Source organism: Triturus cristatus, chromosome 3_2 (assembly GCF_964204655.1).
Source record: "Triturus cristatus chromosome 3_2, aTriCri1.1, whole genome shotgun sequence".
Classification (NCBI taxonomy): domain Eukaryota; kingdom Metazoa; phylum Chordata; class Amphibia; order Caudata; family Salamandridae; genus Triturus; species Triturus cristatus.
Genome location: NC_140584.1, coordinates 112849397 through 112876953, shown reverse-complemented (window position 1 = coordinate 112876953; position 27557 = coordinate 112849397). Strand labels below are relative to the sequence as shown.

Here is a 27557-nt window from a genome sequence, read left to right as displayed (position 1 = left end):
TATATGTGGTTACCTATTGTAGATAGGCCCTAGGGAGAGGGAGGGGGTAACGTTCTGGCTGGGTTAGTGAGGCTCTGATGAGCGGGTTCTATCTGATCCGAAAACCTAAGCAGAACAGGCATCTGGCTTCATTTAGAAATCCCCGTCTGCCCGATTCAGCAGGTGCAGTGAAACCAGAGCTGAATGCCGAGACGGTTCTATTTTTGTTTTTGCCCACACAGCATTCATTTGTATGCCTCACATACACAGCGCATGCGCTGTGCTGCAAGATGTTTTGTTTAGAATTCAGTGGGCTTACAACCCACCCACAGCATCCCATTAGCTGTTTTCGTTGTCATTCCTATTTACCATCTTTCGATTGCTTAACTCCCGAACGCTTTCCGTCATTTCTTGTGCTAGCTCCTCCCTGTATCATGGACCAAGTACATGTGTGCTCCACATCTTTGTTCTTCCTCGTCTTTTTGCAAAGCACTATTTTTAAATGAAGTGTTTTTTTTATTTTATAAGCATGCCAGTATTAATACTGGATATGCAGGTTGCTTGCCTGCTTTGAATACAGGTGTACAGCTTCTTATTTGTGTTGTTCTCACCCTATCTGCCGTCTCTATTGACACTTTAGTAACTTACACCCATAACTGTATTACTCTTCATCACACTACTCTATGCTGCTCTACTCTACCCTATTATACGCCGCTCCACTATATTCTATGCCGCTCCACTCCATTCTATGCCGCTCCACTCTACTCTATGCCACTCCACTCCACACCATTGACTCTACACCACTCCACTCTACATTATGCCACTCCATCCCACACAATGCCACTCTACGCCACTCTACTACATGCCACTCAATCTATGCCACTCCACTCCACTCTGCTCTATCCCACTCAGCCACTCTGCTCTATGCTACTCCACTCTATGCCACTCTACTGCACGCCACTCTACTGCATCCCACTCTGTGCCACTGTATGCTACACTTTTCTACCCCACTCCACTCTGCGCCACTCCCTTCTTTGACACTCCACTTCACTCTTCTTAACTCTACTATATGGCACTCTAATATTCATCACTCTACTCTAAGCCACTCCACTCTATGCCACTCTACACCACTGCACACCCCTCTAGTCCACGCCACTCTACTTCACTCAACACCACTTTATGCCACTCTACTGTACGCCACTCCACTCTGTCATTCAACTCTATACTATCTACTCTATGCCACTGTACGCCAGTCTATGCCATGCAAAAGTATGCTACGCAACTCCACTCTATGCCACTCCACTACACACAACTCTACTGTACGCTACTCCACACAATTCCACTCTATGCCACTCCACTCCATTCCGCTCTACTCTATTCCACTCTACTCTACACTACTCTAATCTGCGCCACTCTACTGCATTCTACTCTACTTTACACCACTCTCCTCTACGCTGCTTCACTCTACACCACTCTACTCTAAGACACTGTACTCTACTCCACTCTATGTACTCTACTGTAAACTACTCCACTTATTCTACGCCACTCCACCCTACGCCACTCTACTCTATGCTACTCTACCCCACGCTACTCTACACCACTCCAGTCTACGCTGGTCTACCCCACTCTCCTTTATGTCACTCTCCTCAATGCCACTCTACTCTATGCCAACCACTAACTTTTAGCCAGGCGCAGCCGGTACAGGTAAGAGCGGTGAGGTGGGGGGGAAGTCAACATACACCAGGATAGGGAAAAAAATAAATTAAGAAATAAAACTACTTACCTTGCGCTTGCCCGGAGATAAGGCGAGTGAGAGGTAGGTGGTTTTATTTATTGATTTTATTTTTCCTATCCTGTAGTATATCAACTCTGCCCCCCCCCCCCCCACCCCACCGGTCTTACCTGTACCGGCCTCGCCTGCTTTTAGCCTTGCTACACAACAGCCACGCTGCTGTGCAAAATGGCTAAATGACATTAGCAATTCGAGACATTCTGGCTTTGTCAATGCTTATTTGGTTGATTGCAACTACCAAGTTGGGAGTTTATCTAGTTTAAACAATGACCCTGTAATGCGGGAAGGGGGTTCTCCTTGGTTTTGGAAACTAGTTTGTTTCCTGTGCCCAACCTCACCATGCATCGTATGGCTGATCCATCACTGATGGTCACCTTGACCTAAATAGGGCAGCGCAACTGCCACTGTCACCTTCCGGTCCAGTGGTGAACGGAAATCTAGGACAAAAATGTATGACAGCGCTGTTGTTTAGGTTGGCTTCTTTAATTATTTAATTAGCCTGTAAAACATGTGCACTCATGCTAAAAGCAGTTTTTTTTCCCCAAAAGTTTTTATTGTAATTTGAATACCAAAACAAGCAGTTGGCAAACATGCATGAGGTAAGAGTGTTACCAGTGGTAACTCTTAAACAAGCATTTCAATGCAATTATAAAGGCAAAAGTAGACAGGCAACAAAGTGCCCAATGAGGCAAATACGTCTTGCATTGACCAAACCGCTAAGGTGTGAAACAAAAGGAAAGAGAGAGGGGGTAGGGGAGAGAGAGAGGGGTTATCGTAGTGAACAATTAAGGCATATGTAAGCCAAAACAAAGTAGAATAGCAAGTATCCATTGACAGATGGGGTATCAGTTATAGTCTTGGTAGATGCCACACAGTCCAGATTATCTTGGATTTTATTGGAAGACACCATAGGTGTGATGGCACTATGGGGGGTTGACTAACTCTAAGTAGCGGTCCAGGTTATTCCACGGAGCTTCGTTGTCCGAGATCAAGGGGTATTGGGTTGGCAAAATTGAATGAGCACCCCTGATATATCGCAGCCATTCCCACCAGGCATTACTCCAGGCATTGCCTAGTTATTTCCAGGATAATCAGATCGTTTTATGGGCCAGAGTAAACATTAGGTCCGGACACATACATTCATCTCTCTGAATGCCTTTTGTATGTAGGGGACTAAAGGGGCCAAAATGGAGAACAAGAAGTTCCTAGCAGGTTTAGCGTGAAAGATGTCAATAACGTCATGCATGTTAGTCCAGAATGTACAAAGTGAGGTGCATTCATATAGCATATGGCTTAGGTCAGCATTTTCGTAGTTACAACTCGAACAGTTACTTTTTTCCATAAGACCCAGGGAGGCCAAATGGTGTGGGATCCAGAATGTTCTGTGCAGGATATGCAAATACGTTTAAGTAAGATTGGGTGTTATCTTCTTAAGAAATGGGGATGTCAACAATCTTCCCAGTTGAAGATGGCAAGTTGGGTGTCCGTCTTCAGTCCAATCTGAACTTCACCTCTGATGGGCAGAGGGCTCTAGGTTTAGCATATATTTTGGAAGCAACATGACCACCTTTCTTAATCACTGTGAGGAGCTTAGGCAGTAAGACATCTTCAAATGGGGTATCCTTGTGCTTGGCAATGGCTGCTTTTAGTTTAAGAAGATCGTAAAAGTCGATGGGGCTGATGTCATATTTTTGTTTGATGTCGGAGAATGAGTGTGCGTCGTTTAGAGCCAAGGTCACCAACAGCGGAGATGACCTCTGCTCACCGAGGGTGTCCTATGCGAAGATTACATTTTATGTTAATGTCCTTATTATACCAAATGAAAGCCCCTAAGGAGTGCCTAAATTTCACCTCAGAGAAGTAGGAGTCCAGATGTAAGAGGACATACTAGTATGATTCAAAATAGGGTTGTTAAGTATATAGTGATCCTTAGATATAGTTTAAAGAGATGGCAGGAATAGATGAGCGACCTTGTTGGCATAGCCATGGGGGTATATATTCTACAGCATTATCAAATCATTTCGCATCATGGGCTGCCAAGAAGGCAAATTGGTATTTCTTAAGGTCAGTTAGGTTGTAGCCAAACTGCGTTTTTTCCGGGAGATGTGGGTTTTTTTGAGGTTCCAAATGAATTTGTTGAGTCCAATAACCCAATTAACCCTGTTAACCCAATATTAATGAATAGTCTTCAGTTTTGGTCATAATTTCAGGTATGACTATATCGTCGTGATTGTCACTATCTAAATGTCGTGTGCATAGGCTGCCATTTTGAAATATTAGCTATCTACGCTTATACCGATTGCATTACTGCTCTTGTTGAGATACAATAAAAGTAGTTCTATTGCTAGGAGGAAAAAAGATGGGGACACAGGACATCCCTGTCTGGTGCCTTGTTTAAGTGGAAACGAGTCGGATAGGGCTATAGTCATCTTTATAAAGGGCTCAACAAGATTGAAGCATAACATGGCAGTTTTCAGGAATGGACAGGTGACTTTATTGAATGCTATTTCAGCATCGAGTTTTATCTCTGCCACAGGGGAGGTTTTGGTCTTTGCTAATTGAAGGTGTGCCCCAGTAGTCTAATATTGTCATAGGAAAGTATCGCTTTGAGAAAGTCAGCTTGGTAAGGGCCGGTCAGCGAGGGCATTTAGCTAGGATTATGGTGTATAAATTGATGAGCAATATCATCCTGTAGTTTTTAGTATAAGTATGGTCCTTCCCTTCCCTGGGGTTGAGTGCTATTATTTTTTCAGCTGTAGTATCCCGGATACCCCCAGACTCTGCATTGTTGTAAAATAGATCAAGAAGGGGTCAGCATAATTCCTCTGTGAATAGTTTGTAGAAGTGGGCAATGAGTCCGTCCGGACTGGGAGCTTTCGACACTTTGAGGGATTTGATGGCTGTTTGAAGTTCTGAGGCAGTGATAACCTGGTTTAGGCGAAGTTGGCATTGGGCATCTAGTTCAAGCAGGTTGTGTTTTCTTAAATATGCTAGTCAGTGGAGTTAACATTGAGGCTTTCATCATGAATTTTTGTAGAAGTCTAAACAAACTCGGGAGATTTTGTGAGGGTCTAGGTGGAGTTGCTCCTCCTTATCTCTGGCAGGGGCCATTTGGAGACAATTTTGTTTGTATTTTAGGTAATGAGCTATGACTTTCCCGACGGTTTTGCCAGTACTTAATTTTATTGAATTGAATTTAGTTACCCATTGACCAGCCCTGGAACTCAGAATTTTGTAAAATTCATATTTTTTTCTATTTAGGGTGTCCAACAAGAGAGTACCCTCCTCAGAGTGATGCCTAATTTCTAATTGTTTGGCTCTAAAAGTGGCCTTAAAGGAATCCTAAAATACTTGGGGGAACAGTCGCCCGGTCAGTTGTCTTGAAAGAAATGGTTTAGGCTAAACAGATTGTCTCTATATGGGTAGGATCTTGTAATATGTCTGGGTTGAGTCTGTAGGATTCGTCAGTGAGGTAGAGGTGGACCAGTCCTGTAAAACCGATATGGCAGAGTGATCCAAGATCAATCTGGGATCAATGGGAGAGTCAGAGATTGTTCTGGCCCCATAGCTGTAAAACACAATTTAGTCATTCTGAAGAATGATTAGTGGGGGGAGGAGTAAAAAGTGTAGTCCCTGGTGTCTGGGTGTTGAAGGCACCAGGAGTCAGAAAGGAAATATTTAGAGCATATTTTGTGAGGTAATTTATGGGATGAAAATGGTCTAAATTTCGATCTCAAGCTACGATCAACGGTGGCATCCAGTGGGAGTTTACAGTCGCCCCCTATGATAAGTCGAGTGTCATTAGGGAGTCCTGCGATCAGTTCATCGATGAGTTTACAGAAACTCATGCCATTTACATTGGGAGCATAAATGTTCAACATGTAAAACTCTTTGCCAGCTTTTGATAGTTTGTTAAGTACCCACTTCCCGCTTTGATCTGCAAAAGTGTATTATGGGACTGTTTTAAATATGGCTGTAAAGGAATCTCAGTAAATCAGTGCATGTCCACCACCGCTTTTAAGAGGTTTGCCCAGCCTGTGTATTGAGAATCCTATGGGTAATATTACAGTGAAGTCAGGGCTGGATTCAGCGCCTACCCATGTTTTAGTAAGGACTGTCTATAAAGTCAGCCAGTTCTGATTTACGCATAGAGAGGTAGCGCGCATGTATAAGCGCACAGCGCAATTTCGGAGGTCAGCTCATTCACGCAGGATGAAGGAAGAGTTAGCTGATTACTAAGTGACGTGGCAGGAGTGAGCAAGACAGGGGCTGCTATGTGGAAGTTGCACTTATGGCAGTCACAGATTGTCATAGGGAGAGCAAGGCACAATTGAAGCATGCACAGCCAGTGGGGGAGACTGAGGAATTAAGTGCTTGAATTTCCTTACCAGTGTAGCTTATTCTAGCAACAGGGTGGGAGTCAGATTGTGCAGGGGTCCTGGCATTTGTAGGTGATTCTAGTAACAGGGTGGGAGACAGATTGTGCAGGGGTCCTGGCATTTGGTGCTATCTGTCGGTGCGCACGCGCTGTGGCAGGATTTAAATATTCCTCAATGTGAGGGGGGCATGTTGAAATGCCAATTCTGTGTAGCGCGGTCACCAAAATTGGGGGGGGGGGCTAAAAACTGTGCAGAAACCAGGGTCCAGCAACGCATCAGACCCTCACAGGCTCCCGTGTGAGGAACTAAATACTATTGAATTAAAATAATAGTGAGAAAAATAATAGCACAAAATAAGTAAAAAAGGGAATTACTCCCTTTCAACAGGCTTGTCACTAAGCAGCATATTTACGAGGAAATGGCGCAGCGATGCAGCATATTTTTCAGCACCGCCCCATTTAAAAAATGCATTGATGCAGCGTATTTACATGAATACGATGCACCTCTTTGTTTTACCTTGCGCTGGCGCAAAAAATACCTGCTAACACAGACACCCTTGCGCCATAGTGCAAGGGTACTTGCATTGCAGCAATGATTGTTTATGTGCATGTGCAGGAAGGTGTCCCTTCCTACACATAAACAATAAATAATGGTGATTTTGCAGCACACACAGAAGTAGCAAATCACCATCATCTAATGATTTTTTCCATGCAGGAAGGGACACCTTCCTGCACAAAAACAACCATTAATTGCTTTTTGCTCATTCTATGTGTGCTGCATTCTGCAAAAACATGGAGGAATAAAAGTATTTCTGCTCGTTGCACCAATCTAATGCCTGCTTTTGCTTTGCACAAGTTTTTGGTACAGATTTACAGATCTTTGTAAATTTGGGGCAGCGTCAAAAAGCAATGGGTGTGGCGGTGGAACACCCACAGCAACACCCATTGAAAGCCTCTTTAACTCACAAAACTGTGTGTAGGGTGCCATATTTATAAAGTGGCATTAAGCCACAAAAAGTGAATTAACGCCCTTTGTAAATATAGTGCAAGGCATTGTGCCACCGGAACGTCAGAAAAAGTGTTTTTCTGGTGTCACAATACCCTTGTAAATTTGCCCCTAATTACCTTGACTTCCTTTCTAATTAGGAGAGAAATTTTACAAAGTTTATGTATCAAGTTGGATCGTTAGGATTTAAGCAGCTATTGGCAGCCTGGCAACAAACTTTTATATGTCTGAAGTTGAACACATTTTAAAGATGTTTCTTTCGTTCGACCACTAGGGCCGGACATATGCAGACCACGTGTATTAAGGTTGCTGCCACTTGATTACAAAGTCTGCACATGTTACTTCCTCTTGCCCTGCCCCGTGTCGGTGCACGATCATGAGATGGCAGGAGGCCAAAGCGATAAAACATAATATTTGTACTGTAAGAAGCTTTGGTATCTCACGAAAAAATAACATTGAGAGTGCAAAGAAATGCAACTGTTTAAAACCATCCAGGCATGCGATCGTTTTGACAGTACCTGCCTATCCTTGCAACTCTACAATTTACGCATGCTTTTATTGAAGAGTTTTTTTAGAAACCTGAAAAGCGGCTGGTGCTTTCCAAGGTTCTTTTACTTGAAGATTTGTCAGGGCCTTCATCCATATATTGTTGTGCTGGAAATTTTACGTCACCGCTACTGAATTCGGCCCATGGAAGTTTATTTATAGACTGATCTTGCGTGGCTCTAAGTTTAAAACAATATTTTAAGAACGCTCCTTGTCTTGCTGTGGTTTGCTTGATAATCACAAGCTCCAGACTGACTTGGGCCAGTGAGGCAAATCTTGGGACATGGAATAAAATGTTCAGGGCCTCATTTATGAGGTTTTGCTGTAGAGCTTTTCCTGCGGCGCTGCCCTACCGCAAAAGAAAAGGGCAGGAATGTGCAGCATCTATTAAATACGGCGCATTCTTTTACTTTCCCCCGTGCGCCGGGGCACAATGAGCTGCCGTGCACCAACACACGCACCTTTGCACCATGGTGCAAGGGGGGATGCGTTGCGGGGATGATTATTTTTGTGCAGAGAGGGAAACCTTCCTGCACAAAAACAATCACAAAAGGCTTTTTCCCCTTTCTATGAGTGCTGCAGAATGCAGCACACATAGAAAAAGGAAAACTAGGAGAAATAAATATATTACTCCTTGTTGTGCCTCCCTTATGCCTCTTACGCCTCCCCTGGGGAGGTGTACGTTTTTGGTGCTGCCTCAGATTTACGATTTCTCGCAAATCTGCGGCAATGTCAAAAAGCCATGGATATTGCTGGGAACGCCCCCAGTAACACCCATTGCACGCCCCATTGATGCAGAAACCTGCGTTAAAGGGAACCATATTGATGAGGCAGAATTAAGCCCAAAAAAAGTGGCTTGGTGCTGCCTCGTAAATATGGAGCAGGCTCCTGCGCCATGGAATGTTACTATAAATGAGGCCCTCAATATTTTTGTAACTTATATGTCGACGGTCGTTGTTCCCATCCTTTGAAGCACTTCACAGCCATAGCATAGGTGGGCTCTCCATTCTGACTACTACAGTGAAAGTGAGTTACTGATGTCATTGTTCTCTAATACCTTACTTGTTACCATTCTGCTAGGTGTGGTGCACTCATGAAGATCTTCATGACGAGTCGCTGGAAGAATTGGGCGGCTTTGACTTCCCATGCATTAACTATGCCAGATACAACACAAAGAAATACCGTTTCTTCTACGGCTTTGGTACTGGACACCTTGTAGGAGATTCACTTATAAAGATGGACGTCGAGACAAAGGTGACCAAGGTACAAAACCTCTCCGTCATCTTCAAAGTAGCAGATCTGAGACAAATGGGCATTCTTAGTGACCGCATTCTTTGCGAAGACTGATGACTGGATTTTTATCTTTGTGGTGGTGTTGGTTAGTAAATTCCCCGGTGATTGTCTAAATTCTGTTGTATTTAATTGCTTTCATCCACTTGAAGTATTTCCCAGAGAGTGTTCTTATCTACTATCGGCCTGATTCATAAAATATTTGTGCCCCAAACTTGAACTTAAATATTTATAAGGACCACTTTTTGATTCCCAATCTTGAGTCACAGAATTAAGATTGCTGGCATTTTACATGCCCAGATTACATTTCTTAATGCAGAAATGTTACCATTGTTGTGAAATTTCCAAGGTTGCAGATAGTCTTTGTAGGCATTTCTGGGTGTGCCCAACACCCAAGGTAGGTAAAGACCCACATACATGTACCTTTCTAGTTATTCATGTACCTCTAGTGCGTAGCTGCCCACCCTAAAAACTCTCTGAAATGTATTCCATTTAAAGGTAGGAAAACGTGTCTTTACTAGCAGGGGCGGCTGCTCCACTAGTGCAGAGGACCGTTACGCCACTGCTTTCTCGCAGTGTGAGAAAGCCAGAACATAATGGTAATAACTTTTGGTTATTACCATCTTATGTTTCTTTGCGCATTGCGGGCGGGTGGATGGAGCTGCCTGGGCAGGGCAACAGTGGTTTGCCCACTCCTGAGTGTGCAAAGACTCTTTGGTCGGGCTTCTCGGGCCACCCAAACCAGTCATGCGTACTCTGCACTTCTCCAGCAAGGCTGCATTGCAGCCTACATGGAGAACATGCCATCCCCTACTAGCCCATGGCTGGGCAGCGTCCCGACCAATCACAACGCTCCACAGGAGCATTGTGATTGGCTTAGGGTAGGGGAGAGAGGCTGCCTGCTTCCTGTTCCTGTCGGAGGCAGGAGAGCAGGAGCAGTGAAGACGTGGGAACCGGGCTGGCTGAAAGGTAGGTTTTAATTGTTTTATTTTTTATTTCCGGCTGCTACTGTTTACTAGGTGGGAATGGAGAGAGATTGCCCCCATATTAAATTGGGATTTAGGGGAGGGGGTTTCTGCAAAGGAAAAACATATCTTCTCCCAGGAGAATTAAAATGAGTTGAATCGGCAAATGTTTATTTGTATCAGATTTATCTATGCATCATTTTTCACCAGGTGAACATTTAGGATCCGAGAATATTTTGCTTGATAGTACTCAAAAATGTATAACTCTCGTAATTTTTGTTACATACAATTGAGATAATTTGTGAATCCAATCAAAGTCAGAAATTGGTGCCAAATATCTGTATATTTCACCTTACTAACTCCCTTTAAAAATGTGCTGTTACTCGAAATGACAATAATCTCTAGTTGGCCTTGTTTGCGAATGTAGGTGTCGCTTCCTTTGTGGAGGGAAGGACCCCATATGGAGATGGGCCTCTTTATCATAATATAAGTGCCTCTTCCCATGGAGTCCCTATGGCGTTTCAATCGCCTCACCTTATTATAACATTTACCTTGCTCATCTCTTCAGTGTGTTTAAGAGTGACCTAAATATCGCCACAATCTTACGTGGATGCCCTGCTAGTGTATCTTTAATTGTCAGACGACTTATCCTCATATAAAGATATAGAATCTGCCCTGACTAAATTCGAGCCATAGCTGACTGGTAACTCCCCAAGGCTCAATGGCTCAAAAACTGAGGTCTTCATTTTAGGGAGCCTAGAAAGTAAAGGCACACCTAAATAAAAAGTTTTTAAACCTACTGGACTTTATTGATCTTCATTCTGCTGAGGCAGCCATAGTGAAATATAAAGGAGTGATTTTGACTCTAAGACAACGTTGTCACTTAAGTCCGAGGCAGAGGTTGTCACCTGCGTTTTCCAGATACGCAAGCTCAGATCCTATTGTATTTTTCTTATCTAAAGCCCATTGCACCATGTTTGGAGCACAGTGTTAATTGCGTTTGGACTTCTACAATGCTCTCTATTGCGGACCACCAAACAAATACCTTTAAAGACCTTAGATGGCTTAAATTGCTGCTCTTGAGCAATTTCGGGCCCAAGGAGACAAGACCCTGTCCCATCCTAATGAAGTTCTCTTTACCACCTATAAGTAGGATAACATATTTAGTTCAACACTTTTGACTTTTAAGTGCCTTTAGTACTTATCAAATTCACACCTTATCCCCAAAATGTCTAACTATACTCACAGCTGGAGTTTTGGTATTGCTAAGAGGACATCCTGTGTTACACCCTAAGTCCTAAGGTTGGACATGCCTTCTGTGTCAAGACTCCAAGTATCTGTAACACACTCCCTGCAAATAAGATTCGCTGCATCGCTGCAGAAGTGCACAGTCCAAAGTCCATCCTGCTTGACTAGGTATTGCACTTTAACAAGTGGCAAGAGTCCCTTTGAATAGAATTAGTCAGTAAGGCATTCTATGTCACTCTCCTTGAATTGGCATCTGATAACAGGAGATGACCTTTAGAGGTGTTTATCTTTCCAACGTGTCAATTATCCAAATATATCATAATTGCAACAGTGTATGCTGAAACCTATGCTGTTATTAAAAATTAGTGTACCTGTGAAATGGGACTATCTGAAAGTTCAGATAACTTGCAGTTCTTAATGTTCACATAAACTCATTTTGTGAATCAGAGACTCCATGTCTGTTCCTATATGGTACTTTTTAATGCACCTAATTGAAACTTGGTCACACAAAACCTTGTGCATTGGATACATTGAGATCTGAATAACTTCTTCAGAATACTTTATAATTCAGAGTTTCTGTGCTTTTGGTGATGCTTTGTGCTTTGACAAATATTTTATTTGTTAGGTCTGGCGACAGACTGGATTCTACCCATCAGAGCCTGTTTTCGTGCCACTACCAGATGCTACAGAAGAGGATGAAGGAGTTATTCTGTCTGTCGTTATTACACCGAACCAGGTGACAAGAATATTTTTTATTTTCACCTAGTGCTGCATATTGTACAATTAAAAAAATAATATAAATGTGCTTCACATATATAATTATGTTTTAATAATACCTGAATTTAATTTTTTTAATCAGAATTAGAGTTCGTTCTGCACATCTACCCAAAATGAAAGTTATTTATCTATGAAATAATCCATACAAAATTACAATGATTTTATTTCTTTTCTTTTTTATCATGGATTAGCTTCTTGCAGCTGTCGTTAACTTTAGTCAGCGGTAGTATCCATGAAAATTGCTATAAGATAATGTCTGTGTAAAGGTAAACTGATAGCATTTCTGAGAACTCGGGCAAGTACTGCCAGTGCACAGAAGAATCAGGATGCAACACATTACTGTGTTGTCGGCAGAGAGGTGATATAATAAAGATAAGTTGAGCTTAGAGGACTTGAAGCATTGTTGATAGTGAAGCTCAGTAGTATGGATGATTGGCTGGCTAGCAGAAGGTATATGGTTTTATGGCAGGCAGTTGCGGTTGTAATCACAAAGGGGCTCCACAGTGTGTGGAGGAGGGAACAAGAGGTGTGGGGTTCTTGGAGCTAGCGGCCTTCAATTGCTAAATGTTTACCACAGAAAGCTGCTCCTAGTGAAACGTGACCCTACTACAGTTATAAAACCATTGTGAGTGAGGGCATCTCACAAAAAGTGACGGACTGGTCTCACACACCACCTGGTGTCATGCTTCATCATCAGCCAGTCCTCGCCCTCTAAAACCTTCGTTTGATAGAGGGCGGGCATACACCTGGAGGCAGGGATGCACTTCTAAACTAAAGAGTGGGGGCCCGTGAAAAGGAATGTGGGGTTAAAAATCATTATAGTTACCAGAAATTCAGTTTTAATGTGGCTAATAACTATATGATACTAAAAACATAGGACGGTGACGGCGAGGGATTCTTTCCTGAGACAAATGAACAGGAGTTTCCCCTCCCCTCCCCCCATGTGGCAAGTAGTTTTCTCAACTAGGGCTTGACGTTTGGAAGCCATTTAGGAAGCGGAGTGCGGCCTTTGCCACACCCGCACAGTGGTACTTTCTTGCCACCAGTTGGTAAGAACGGAGCCCCCCTGTTTACACTTAGGTCCTGATGAATGCCCTGGACCCACTTGGGCCTACATGGCAGAAACATGTTGACCATTCACGAGACGGTTAGGGGACACTAAACACCCCACTCACCGCCCTATGTTTTTAGTTTCATATAGTTATTAGCCACATTAAAACTGAATTTCTGGTAACTATAATGATTTTTAACCCCACATTCCTTTTCACGGGCCCCCACTCTTTAGTTTAGAAGTGCATCCCTGCCTCCAGGTGTATGCCCAACCTCTATCAAACGAAGGTTTTAGAGGGCGAGGACTGGCCGATGATGAAGCATGACACCAGGTGGTGTGTGAGACCAGTCCGTCACTTTTTGTGAGATGCCCTCACTCACAATGGTTTTATAACTGTAGTAGGGTCACGTTTCACGAGGAGCAGCTTTCTGTGGTAAACACAGGCAGTTGCGGTTGCCGCCAATTAAAACCGGGAGGGCAGTGTGGGGGGGGTGGGAGGGGGCAAGGGGGAGGGTGTTTGGAGAGGAGAAGTTGGAAAATAAAAAAAACACTTATCTGCCGCTCCGCTCTGCTTCCGCTGCTGCCCCCCCCCCCCGCAGTGCATGGGCCTAAGGGCACAGGCTCCCCACCCAATCCAGATGCTGCTCTCTAGCACGGGAGCAGCTCCAGGATTAGTTTGAGCAGTCTTGTATGCTGCTCAGGCGGTGCCTGGGAGGCTGTGGGGTTTCTCCAACTCGGTTGTACAATACAGCTGGGTTGGAAAAATATAAGCAGGTGTGTTTGGCTGGCCTGAGATGGCAGGCCAAACACATATGTGCACTTAAAAGTGCAGAATACTCCTCCCTGACCTGGCCCAGTCCCGCCCCTCCTGTCAAATGTACATAACTCCGACAGAGATAAATACAACGATAATAACGTGTTATTATCGTTTTATTTATCATCTTCTGGCAGTGGCGCGATGCTCCTCTGCCATTACGGAGGTGCCGCCAATGATGTCAGGCATTCCCAATATACAAAGAAAACAGAAATAAGTCAGGAAAAGAAAATTTAGGCTCCCAGGAAGATCAATGAAAGGCAAGACTAGGAAGGAGACGAGACAACAAGAAACATTAATTTCAGAAGTGAAGGATCTCCATGCATTAACAGCAATAGCTTTCCAGATTCTGATGATCACAGTAGTGACTTGAGAATAGGGAGTAACCTCGTTATTAGTTCTTCTAATTCCTGCACATGCTTATGGCCTAGTGCATGCTCTGTCAGCAGCCAATGATAGTCAGAGCATGTGCAGAGCCTTATTTAGAAGATTTTGCCATAGGGCAGCGCTGCAGGCCTTCCTGCTGCACAGAACTACAGCAAAAGAAAATAGCAGGAATGCACTGTATCTATCAGATACGGTGCATTTCTGTCCTTTTCCCATGCACTGACGCACAATGGGCTGCCATGCCCCAATGCAGGCACCTTTGCGCCATGGTGCAAGGGTGCCTGCGTCCCAAGAGGCTTTTTCCTCTTTCTGTGTGCTCTATAGCCCACATAGAAAAAGGAAAAACAAGGGCAAATAAAGGTATTTCTCCTTATTGCGCCTCCCCTTGGGGAGGCGTACGTGTTTTGCACTGCCTCAGAGTTACGCTTCCTAGTAAATCTGGTGCAGTGTCAAAAAGACATGGGTGTTGCTGGGAAAGCCCACAGCAACACCCATTGCACCCCCTTTAACGCAGAAAACTGTGTTAAAGGGAAGGATATTTACCACGCAAAGTTGCTTAGTGATGATCTGGTAAATATGGAGCAGGCCGCTATGCCACCAGAGCATTGCAAAAGTAGGGCTCTCCCGCGGCACAGTTTTATTGTAAATGAGGCTCACAGTCTGCAGGAAAATGGCATCCTGTTCTGAGGGCTTCATAACTTATGAGCATTCCTTCGTTGATGGATGTAGGGGCATTTCTTGGGGCCCTGGCATAGAGATATCTTAAAGACCATATGCCTGATCCATATAGCCTTCTGTGTCACTGGAATATTTATTTTAGTCGCTTTAAACTCCAAAACCTCTTTGTCCTGTCTTCAATTAAGTATTGCCTGTATTTGCAGTTCCCTGCTTTCAGAGTGCTCGTTGGGGCAACTGGCCCAATTCTATCCTGGGTGCTTAAATATTAGAGCGCCTTCCTTGTACAAAGGCACGATTTACCATTTATTAATCTACATATGGGTGTTTCAGAGATGAACTTAAACTCCACCAGCAAGTAGCTTATGAGTACTCAGATACTATTTATGTTTTCTTTTTTTTATTTCAGACTAATCGCACCTTTCTTCTCTTGCTGGATGCCAAGACCTTCTCTGAAATAGGCCGAGCAGAAGTGGCAGTGCAGATACCCTGTGGCTTCCATGGAGTTTTTGCAGCATTTGACAGAATATCTTGAAAAGTGGTTGAAATATGTATTATATACATATCATATGCAATATTTATTATATGGAAACCTAAAAGTAGAGAATATTTTTTTTAAAGAAAAATAAGTGCCTACTTTCCTCTCCTTTATGAATATCATGTTTTATTTATTTGCTAAGAAAGTTAGTACTGGCTGGAAGATATCTGTACACTCCTGTGCTTTTAGTGACATAAAGCACTATACAAATCATCAGTATAATGTAAAAATTAGGAAAAGAATCATTGAAACATTAGGATTTGGGGCAAGTGTACTGATCCAGTTGTGTGTCAAAAACAACTAGAGACACCATCAATCCACTACCACCAATGCACCAACTGTTTTGAGAAATCTCATGTCTTTCTCTACTGTTGACCAGTAGTTTGCCCTGATATAATCATTTTTAGGTCTCGCCTAGCATTGCAGCACGCTTGCGTTGAACGCTCGGCGAGACATATTGTTAGTGAGGAGATTTCAGAAGGGGACTTGAAGCCCCGTCCCTCTTTTTCATTGGCTGGCTGCCATTGGAAATTAAGTTTTTTTGTTGCCGCCCTTTCCCCTTTTCGTCTGGCCCATCCGGACAGGATTATCTGCTTTGCGGCTGTCGCGAAACAACTTCTTATCTTTAGGGGAGTCATCTGTTTCTAATTAGCAGTATCAGGTAACTTGTCTGGGTTTCGTTTCGCGTCTGAGTCTGCGCGAGCAGGGGCCATCTATTTTTTCGCGTCCGTGTAACGCTTGTTTTGGGTAGGCAGTGCGGCAGCTTATTATTTATCACTCCTCGGCACTTGCGTGCCCGAACCACAGACAGTGTTGCTTTTCTTCGGAAGAGCAGTCCGAGTCTGCGTGCGCAAAAGGAGAAAATGAGAGAGAGGGGTTGGATGGAAAGTAGGGTTTTCAATTGCTCCTTTGACTGGCGTTTTTTCTTTGCTCCCGATCTTCATAGCAGGCACATGTGCCCCCGAACTATTTTCCCTGTGTTAGAATGTATATACTCCAGCATATACAGATTTCTGCAGCAAGCTCATTCTCCCCATGAGCACTTTTTCTGTGAGGGCTTTGCTGCTTATAAACCAATCTTTGCTGCAGGTACGTTAACCGCCTGAGCTGTTCGGCAACACACGCTGTCATGTGCATGTTACGCAGAGATCACTACAGAGAATGTATGAAGCCACTGTGCGAGGGCAGAGCTCATTAGTTAGCTGTCCAACCCTAATAAACAGAGTGAAGTGCACATTATATAGTTCAGTCTCAACACACGCTCTGTCAACTGAAATTAGCACGGCGCAAACTTGATTCAGATTGCTGCTAACTCGCCCTGCGATGCCCCCTCCCCCTCTCCACCAGGGGGAGACGATTCGGTGGAAAAATAGTGCTGAGGAGGGGGGGTGGGGTGGAGGCTGGCGTCTTTGGCTTAAAAGACCATGCACCTCTTTCTCCCATGTATGTTCACGGTCAGCTGTGCATGTGACGAGCACCGACCCAGGTTTAATAACAATACCACCCCGCACATTAACCTCCTCCTTTGTTTCAACACCCAACTATGCCAACACCGGGAAAGCAGATGTGTTGTCTTAGCTAATCGCAGACCTAGTGGTTACTGGGGACCTCTTTCCACTGGTGTTTTCTTGTTATTTTTTGTTGTTGGGGTAGCTGTATTTTATTCGGGCGCCCAACCTCCCATTCCTTTTTTTGTACTTGATCTGAACAGGCCCCGCCCCCTAAACCACCGGCCTAAATGTTCCATACTGAAAAGCCCAGCAGGGCACTGAGCTAAGCACCTTATCTGGGGGTTTGAAATGCACTTTGGGGGTTGTGTTATTTCACCTGCGGTATCAGAGGAGATACGTTAATTGTTTTTTACTTCACATAAAACTACGAAAACGCTCTCTAGGCGCTATACAAAACCAGTTTGCTTCTATTTACAGGAATGTGACAGCTACGTTGACTCCTAGCTGATGCCTCTGCTGACTGGAGTGGCTAGTGACCCCAGTCTGTAAACTCCAGAACTCGATAGAAAGGGGTCAGAAGTCTGACACCCTCTTTCGCTCCTCGGAGGAGTCCTTCCTGCCTCCCTCAGAGATGCAGCTTCAAAAGTACGTGCAATTCCGCCTTTAAAACGCGCTCTCCCTCCAGATACCCCAGAGCACCCATTCCGCATTAAAACTGGTCAGTGTTTTGCTTGGGTGCACAAAGGAGCGACCACCGACCCTCGCACCAACAACATTCAAAGGAAGCTTTGTGGGTCTGGGGGTCCCATTACTAATAGGCGAAGGGTGCTAACTGTTTTAAAACCACGGAATAATTAGATTGTGTTGCATATTTTTACCCAAAACCTCAGCGCATTCCATGCCAAAGCCCGGAGTTCACTAAATCTCATGCGTAGTTCTGCAGCTCCAGGACAGTCAGTGCAAAGAAACAAGACCTAAAAAGCAAACATCAGTCTTGATGTCAAAAGAATAGTTTGTCAGAAGCCTAGACTGACATTTGATCTCTGTCGTTGATGCACAGCAAACGCGACATTGTAAAGACAAAATGTACAATCATCTTTAATGCTGTTCACCATCAGAACATTTGGGGATGCTACAGCACCCACGTACCCCTAATTCCTCTAAATCCATTGCCTTTGGCCCATTGGCGCAACAAGAAAATGAAATCCACCACCCTTCCCCCGCAGCATGTGAAGAAGGGCTGCTGAGTCCACTATATCTCACAGTTTAATGCCCACCCTTAAGGGTTGGGGGTCCCCTGAAGGACCTGCACTGAAGGGGCTTCGGTTATGCCCCTCCTTTGTACCCTCCCCTCTGTCTCCAAATTCACCTCTTTCACCAGCTCCATTCTCTTTTCCTCTCACAGCCTCCTCTCTCCACCCACACCCCACCCCCCATCCCTTCAAGCCTCCTCACCCTCCATTACCCGACTGGCCTCTGTCACCGCTCCCCTCTCCCCACCCGACGATCCCCTTCTCGTTCTTTGTTCTCGAATCACTCTCCCTTAACCACTCCCTCCTTTCATCCATCCTTCTTGCCTCTCGCCCCCTCCCCTGCCAGCCTCGTTCCGGCGCCCTCCCCGTCCCTAGGGATGCCTTGCTCTAGGAATCACAGCTGTGTTTAGATTTGGCTGTTCCTGAAAATCGCAGCGCAAAGTCCTCAGGAGCAGGATACGCTTTCCAGGAAAACGCTTTCCCACCCGCATACCGGCCCCTCCCACGCCCCCTCCTTTCAGAGGAATCATACAAAGCGCCGTGATCAGGAAGCCCACCACCCGGTATGCATTTAGGCCAGCACCGGGTCCATAATTCACTGGAATACTGTGTCCTTCTCTCCTACACGTTTTCAAACACCATTCTTTTGTGAACTGCCTTGGCAACCTGCAGAGCATTTTGCTGATCATTTCGGATACATCATATTTAACCCAGTCACTTCCGCCAACCTGTCCCTGAAAGCGGGTCATCCAAAGCCTAGATTTACAACTGCGGACAGCTAGGCTGCTGCAGCAGGCGCAGTAACCCGCTGAGCTATTTCACCTCCCAAGAAAAGATATGCACCGGGGTTATGGCAGACAAAGCACTGTGAGTACACTAGTGTAAATGCAATAGATTCGTATTTAAACTTTTTTTAGCAATTGCCATAATAAATTATAATGCATTTTATTTATATTTTACAAAATAAACAAAAATGCCATTTACAATGTCAATAGCTCAAAATAATGTCAGTGCGAGACCTATTGCATTGTAAATGCTTGTTATGGTTGCAACTGCAAAAATGCTTTTTCAAATGTACTAATCCTATTTTAAAAGTCAGAAAATGTTGTGAAAGGTATCTGGATGGGGCGTTTTCAGATGACCCTTCCAGATCTCGAATCGTTATGCTATGCTTGAATATTTCTGATAGCGGCTTCTGGCCGCAGACGCCTCGCCTTTTGGAGCTAGATCTGAACACTTTTTTATTGTACCTCTGTGTGCCAGAAGGTGGCACCATGCAGCTCCACACTGACGCCGTTCTGCTCCTTAAATGACATGCAGGGCCTATAAAAGTGCTACTTCCCCATCCTGATGTCAGTTCCATTCTTTCTGCGCTTATAGATGCGGATTTGAAACTTCTCTCATCTCTCAGAGACTGCTTTTTGTCACTATTTCTCCAAATGTTCAAAGTGAGTAAGGGGTGTCAACCCCTAAGACAACGGGTTTTAAGCCTTTCAGAAACAGATGTCTGTGACAGATCCCCACCTGGTTTGCCTGTGGTGCTTGGGCCTCAATTCCAAGACATGTGTGGACTGCACATCGATGAAACTAAAGGCCATTAGGGAGCGCGAGGCAAAACTTTACGTCAACAAGCAAAAGAAGACGAAACAAGGGGACCACTCCAAGTCCCGCTCCAAGTCGAAAACACTTTCCTGATCCCGCTATTTTTCCCGTAGTCAACAGTTTCTCTCATGGCCAATCTTTGTCGCTCTCCAAATCCTTTGGTAAGCATAGGAAAAATAAGAACTCGAGGCAGAGTTCCACTCCTTTACCCCATTCCCACTCCCCTGATGAAGCATGTGGGTGGCTCCAACGGTCCCATTCCTGAAGTAACCAGATTTAGAGCCTTCTCCGCTGGTGGTTCCAACACACTTCGCGTTCCAGGGTCATCAGCCATGCCATGCCAAATCAAAGCGTTTTGCTCAACAATGCTCCTGCTCTACGGTTCCCTACCGACTTCCCCTGGTGCACCTTCAGGCCCCACGGAGCTGAGGAGCCTACCACCTGGATTACTGCATGCAGGCTTTAGCTTGGAGCAAGCTGGACCCTTTGTGCTGCTTCTGATCTCAGCTCTAGTATGGCCGCCTCCCTCAGTGCCCTTAGCCAATACTGGCCCAGTCACGTTGATGCCACTGCTGAAATCGCCCCCTGAAGAGATGGGCCAGATTGTCCTTTCTGATGGTGACTAGACATCGGTCCGAATTCTACTGACTTCCCAACTTAATCCGACCAAAGTTTCTGCTCCAGCTGTGCCACCAGACAGGCATTACTCTTTTCATTCTCTTTTTGCCACAGACTCCGACAACGATCCTGATCGGGGTGATGAGTTTGATCAACCCTATACCAATGAAAATTGGTATGAGGACTTGCAAGATTCCAGTGAGCTATACACCTCCCTGAAGTCAGCTCTTTTTTCGCCTCCTGGCCCAGCCATGGAAGAATCTGCATCCTGCGCCATGGTTATGGTTCTTGACTTCCAGCTTCCCACTACGGAGGTAAAAAGCAAAATCCTGACGAAGCCTGCATGCTAGCCATGCTGCTTCTGAGACTCTTATCACTTTTAATGAGGCCTTGACAGATACTCTACTAGCTCAAAAAATATGTAGGGGTTTACCCAAATTGCATTCCTATACCTGGGCAAAAATACAATACAAAAGTAAGAAGAAAAAAATGGCAAGGAGGAAAAGATATATTTATATTTACTTACATAGGGAACTTCATATTACCCTATTAACAGTACACAGGCCTGTCATTTGTTTATATTCCTTATTCCAAACAAAAAATCACATACCAAAGACACATTTTTACGTCATTTTAATTTATCGTAGTATTGATTTTGATCATCTTAATTTTTGAAATTATCTTATCAAACATACAAACTTAATGGCCATCTGGAGGAAGCGCAGCGGACGAGCGCAGCGGGAGCGCCGACTTCGCGCCGAAGTCGCGCACAAGTCAAGCCCGTCTGCGCCCGTCCGCGGCCGACCTGGCCCAGGGCCCTGCCGTAATGCCCAATTCTATTCTTATTCCTCCACCGAGCTTATGAGACTTAAATCCTCAGGTCCCATTCCTGCCCGTGCTGTCAGAGCGGCCCAAGCATGTGGCATACACATTCCCTCTGACCTCTCGGCACCGGACTCTGTGTATGACCCTTCCCCTGTGCCACCGCAGATCTCTGCCTCTTTGCTGATCTACTATCTCAATACCCGCTCCCTCATTTGCCATCAGCTTGAGATTTTCCAACTACTGCATCAAAGCACCATAGATATCCTTCTTTTAGCAGAAACCTGGATCACTGAAGATTCAGCTCCGGATATTCTTGCAGCAATCCCTTCGGGATACTATATTATACACACTAACCGGCCTGCGGGGAAGACTGGTGGTGGAGTGGCGGCCATCATCCGCTCGACACACACCTTCTCCGAGGTTACGGCAACTTCTATCCCCAAATCAGATCTCCTGGCACTGAAATTCATTTCCCCTAAATCATCTTTCATTTGTGTTCTTGTATATCGACCCCCTGACTATATGCCTCTTTTCCCCAAACTCTTCAGCGACTCCATTGCCCAACTAGCAATAGACCACGCTAACCTTGTGGTGATTGGCGACTTTAATTACTGGCCTTCAGATGCCCATGAAAGTCAATTATCGGTCGAGTTTTCTGACCTTTTGAAAGGCATGAATCTTTCTCAGCACATCCACACCCCCACTCATTTAAAGGGTCATATCCTTGACCAAGTCTGGACATCGGATCTTGATATCTCATCCCCTTTAGTCTTCCCTTGCCCCTGGTCGGACCACTATTTTATCTCTTTCTATCTTCATCTGCACATCCCGTGTCCTCCCCCCCGCATCAAGAATCTCATGGCCCGTAACTGGAAAAGAGCTAACCTGTCCGAATTCCATGACATTCTCGCTTCTTCTGCTCCCATATCTCTGACCTCTCTTGAGGCTCAGGCAGCTAATCTTGAAGAATGGATACGTCAGGCTAGTGACAAAGTAGCCGCTCTAAACAAGATCAAAACTAAGCGCCCCCATGACGCGCAACGATGGTTTACGGACCAACTCAAAGCAGATAAACTTGCCTTGCGGCAAGCTGAACGCCGTTGGCGTCACCACTATGACCCACAGTTAAAACTTGTCTATATTGGGGCTCTAAAAACCTATAAACAAGCGATCTTAACAGCCAAGACGGCATACTTCTCCCAATTAATCTTGGACTCTAACAACAAATCGAAAGACATCTTCTCGATAGTAAATGAGCTTTCCTTGCCGGACAGGGTTACCCCTCAGCCCCAGCCGACCCAAACCCTTTGTAACGCACTAAACTCTTACTTCATAGAGAAAATAACAACCATTAGGAACAATATCCCTAACCCGGCATCTCCTGTCCCCCCCCTCTTCCTCCCAGAAACATCAGTATCTTGTCGGAATTTCCACCTATCTCCCTTCAGGAATTCACCTCACTCCTTCTCAAAGTTAAGTCAGGTTCCCCTAACGATTGCTGCCCCCCGCAGATTTTGAGAGAGGCCTTTCTTGCTTGTCCGGGCCCCCCTCTTGCTTTATTAAACAACTCTCTTGCAAAGGGGGAGGTCCCTCTCTCTTTCAAGCAAGCCGCCATCCTACCCATCTTGAAGAAGTCTAACGCTGACCCCACTATACTTAGCAATTATAGACCGATCTCTCTCCTCCCTTACTTAGGAAAAATTCTGGAGACCTATGTTACCCGCTGTTTGAGCTCTTTTATAGAGAATTCCTCTTATTTGGATCCTCAACAAGCGGGATTCAGACCCCTCCATTCCACCGAGGCGGTCACAGTAGCAGTCCTGGACACCCTCAGGAAGGGCGCTGACAATAATATATCTCAGGCCCTTGTCCTACTAGATCTCTCAGCGGCGTTCGACACGGTCGATCATACCATCCTGATCGACCGTGTCCACAATGCCGGCATCCAGGGAGTGGTCCTCGACTGGCTCAGATCTTTTCTCCATCAGCGATCACAGTCCGTCCATCTCTCCACTTTGTCTGCGCCTTTTGCTTCCCTCCCTTGCGGAGTCCCACAGGGCTCGGCACTATCCCCGCTTCTTTTTAACTTGTATCTCCAACCCTTATTAGCCTCCCTCCGAAACTCCCCAGCCACAATCTTTAATTATGCGGACGACCTCCAGTTAATTTTTCCTATTGACCCTCTTCCCTCCTCCCGTGTTAATTTTCAGACTACTATGCTGACTATTGCAGAGTGGATGTATCACAGCCACTTAAAACTGAACCCTACCAAGACCGAGCTTGTCTTGGTAGGTGGCCCTAACTACCCATGGAATTCCACCTACTGGCCAACATCCCTGGGGGCCGCACCGACTCCCGTGCGCTCAGTCAAAAGCCTCGGGGTGATCATTTCAGAAGATCTTTCAATGAAACCGCAAATCAACTCGGTCACCTCAGCCTGTTTTTTCCATCTCAGGCGGATCCGTAAGATCAGCAGGTTTCTTACCAAAGATGCTTTGACCCAAGTTGTTATTGCACTTATCACCTCAAGGCTTGACTATGCCAATACGCTGTATGCGGGTATCCCAGCCGGTCTCCTTCATCGACTTCAGCTGGTCCAGAATCAAGCTGCCCGCCTGATCTTCCACCAGCCCAAATATCAGCATGTTACTCCCCTCCTCTTTAGTCTGCATTGGCTCCCCATCTCTAAGCGCTGCATCTACAAACTGGCATGTTCCACCTTCAAGGCCCTCTCGAATGCAGCCCCTGCGTTCATCTCCTCATGCCTGACTCGCTATACTCCCTCTAGGGCCCTTCGCTCAGCTTCTCTCAATCTCCTTGAGGTCCCCAAATTTAAAAGGAAGAAGCACGGTGGCTTGAGTTTCTCAGTCCAGGCTTCCTCTACCTGGAACTCCCTGCCACTTTCACTCCGCCTCTGTCCTCAGTATGATTCCTTTCGCAGACTTTTAAAAACTCTGCTTTTTCGTTCTGCATATGATTAACCCTCTCTCCTGAATCACGCTACTGGTCATTTGAGCGCCAAGAAACCTATGGTGATAGTGCGCGTTACAAATTTCTTTTAACATAACATAACATAACAAATATATACAAATCACAAAACAACACAATTCATGGATTCCTTCTAGCAACTTGATAGAAAAAACAGCGTTCACCCATTCAATAAAGGGAATACACTTAGAGGTCGTCTTATATGCACACGAGGTTATTACTCCTCTAAAGACCTTAATTTCACAAATGTGCATACAGTCGTCACAGAGTTAATTAATTATAGTTGGACTCCTCTTGTCAAAACAATGTCGACGCAGACGCGTTTCGGCCTTCATATACGTTTTGGCCTCCTCAGGACAAGGGTAAGGAAACAAACTTGATGGACAAAATCCAGATGCCTTACGGTCAGAACCCAATATGAGTCCTGCGTCAATATTCAAGGTGTATCACTTTAATACTTGCTGTTGTGTCAAAACTTCACTGATGGGATGCCAATTTCTGTTCTTGATACCCTCTCCGGGGCCTCTACAAAGTTCCCCGCTCTCACTACTTCAATACGTCTGTAGGCATGAATTTCCTTCCGTACTATCGGCACTGGGCGCTGCAAATCGGTTAAAGTGATACACCTTGAATATTGACGCAGGACTCATATTGGGTTCTGACCATAAAGCATCTGGATTTTTTCAATCAAGTTTGTTTCCTTACCCTTGTCCTGAGGAGGCCAAGACGTATATGAAGGCCGAAACGCGTCTGCGTCAACAGGTTTTAACAAGAGGAGTCCAACTATAATTAATTACTTCTGCGACTGTATGCACATTTGTGAAATTAAGGTCTTTAGAGGAGTAATGAACTTGTGTGCATATAAGACGACCTCAATCAATCAATCAATCAGGATATTTGTAAAGCGCGCTACTCACCCGGGGGTCTCAAGGCGCTAGGGGAAGGGGGGTCCGCTACTGCTCGAACAGCCAGGTCTTGAGATGCTTCCTGAAGGAGAGGTGGTCTTGGGTAAGATGGAGGTGGATGGGGAGGGCGTTCCATGTCTTGGCTGCCAGGTAGGAGAAGGATCTTCCTCCCATGGTGGCTCTTCGAATGCGTGGAACGGCGGCAAGGGCGTGGCTGAACGATCGTAGCTGGCGGGTGGGAGTGTAGAAGGTCAGGCGGTTGTTGAGGTGCCTGGGGCCCAGGTCGTGGAGGGCTTTGTGTGCGTGGGTGAGGAGTCGGAACGTGATTCTCTTGCTGACGGGGAGCCAGTGCAGGTCTTTCAGGTGTCCGGAGATGTGGCTGTGTCGGGGGATGTCCAGGATGAGTCGTGCGGAGGCGTTCTGGATGTGTTGGAGTCTTTTCTGTAGTTTGGCTGTGGTTCCGGTGTAGAGGGTGTTACCGTAGTCCATACGGCTGGTGACGAGTGCCTGGGTGACCTTCTTCCTGGTTTCGGTGGGGATCCATCGGAAGATCTTTCGGAGCATGCGTAGGATGTTGAAGCATGATGATGAGACGGCGTTGACTTGTCTGGTCATCGAGAGGGAGGAGTCCAGGATGAAGCCCAGGTTGTGAGCGTGGTCCGTTGGTTTGGGTGCGCTGCCCAGGGCAGGGGGCCACCAGGAGTCGTCCCGGGCAGAGGGAGAAGGTCCAAGGATGAGGACTTCCGTCTGAGTGAACTCCCTTTATTGAATAGGTGAACACTGTTTTTTCTATCAAGTGGGTTGAAGGAATCCATGAATTGTGTTGTTTTGTGATTTGGATATATTTGTTGTGTATATATATGTTTGTATGTTTGATAAGATAATTTCAAAAATTAAGATGATCAAAATCAATACTGCGATAAATTAAAACTATGTAAAAATGTGTCTTTGGTATGTGATTTGTTGTTTGGAATAAGGAATATAAATGAATGACAGGACTATGTACTGTTAATAGGGTAATATGAAGTTCCCTATGTAAGTAAATATAAATATATCTTTTCCTCCTTGACATTTTTTTCTTCTTACTTTTAGATACTCTACTAGCAGCTTAATCTAAGCCTTGGACTGCCCCTCCGGTGTACCAGCAGATTGTGAGATGCAGTTGCTCTGCTCATGGCGTCCCAGCCTTTTTATCACAGCACACGTTTCCTGAGAGCCTCATAATGCAGGTCTCCATCAGCTGGACCAACCCCAAAAAAATGTTTCTACCACTGTCCGTGACAGAGGGTTGATGCATGTGGAGATGCTCTCTGCTGGTTTAACCCTACAGTCCATGATGCATCTTGCTTACTAGGCCCTTTCACTCATTCCCTTTGGGCCTCAATGGCACAAGTCCTCCCAGGTGTTCCTGAAGATCTTCACCCTGTTCTGTCACAGTCAATTCAGGATGGTCGCGATGCTGTCAAATTCACAATTTGTTGTGGCTTGGACACCACCAACTCCATTGGACGAGCTATCGACACCAGTGTTGCCATTCTTCACTTTGCATTGCTCTATTCCACTGGGTTCTTCTTGGGCAATGTCCAGTCCTCCCTTAAGGACATGCCATTCGATAGAACTCCAATATTCAGAGACAATGATGATTCTGCCAATTAATGTTTTAAAGAGAGTGGGTCCACCAATCGCTCTTTGGGCCTTTTCATCCAACCTCGCCAGCAACACTTTCAACATTACTATCATGGCTTCGGCCAAAGCATTCTCTATCTCAAGCCTATCTCCCCAACAGGTAACCCAGCAGTTTTTCAGGAGAGGCCGTGGTGCCCACAGCCAAGGTTAGCGTGCCCCCCTGTCCACCTCACCGCAGCCACACCTTCCAAACATCTTTAGTGTACCCTTATAGGGTCACCGCGACCTGGTGGGAGGTAGAATCCACTAATCCTATCCCGGTTGAGAAGCAATCACATTGGATAGTTGTTGCTCCAAATTGTTTGCAAAGGCTACATGTTAGACCTGTCAGTCTTAGTGTGATCTTTCCCACAACGTTTTGCCTTCCTCCTCCGTTTTTGCTGGTCTCTTAGGACTCTGTGAATTTTACCACTGCTAACCAGTGCTAAGGTTTGTGTGCTTATTCCCTAAATTATGGTAACATAGGCTTGTCTCCAATTGGCATTTATAATTTACTTAGTAATGGTACTACATGTACCCAGGTCCTGAAAATTAAATCTTATTAGAGGGCCTGCAGCTCTGTATTGTGCCACTCACTTAAGTAGCCCTTTAAACATGTTGCAGGCCTGCCATTGCAGCCCGTGTGTGTAGAAGTTTTAAGCTGCCAATTTAACCTGGCAAAATAAACCTTCTGCCAGGGTCAAACCTTCCTTTCTAATACATATAAATCACTCCTAGGTTAGGCCCTGCACAGCTCAGAGGACAGGGTGCAGTGTATTTAAAAGGTTGGACATGTACTTTTTA

General features: G+C 45.2%; 1 protein-coding gene across 3 annotated transcripts in view; it reads left to right on the top strand.

The window, feature by feature from the left end:
- LOC146856881 (carotenoid-cleaving dioxygenase, mitochondrial-like) overlaps positions 1–20859 on the top strand; it is a 529204-nt gene extending 508345 nt beyond the window's left edge. For all 3 annotated transcript variants that reach the window (XM_085647341.1, XM_085647340.1, XM_085647338.1), the window contains exons 10-12: positions 8782–8964; positions 11830–11940; positions 15318–20859. In XM_085647341.1, the coding sequence (XP_085503467.1) occupies positions 8782–8964; positions 11830–11940; positions 15318–15443 (420 nt within the window). In that variant the 3' untranslated portion in view covers positions 15444–20859. The remainder of the gene's footprint in view (positions 1–8781; positions 8965–11829; positions 11941–15317) is intronic.
- The last annotated feature ends 6698 nt before the right edge of the window (positions 20860–27557 follow it).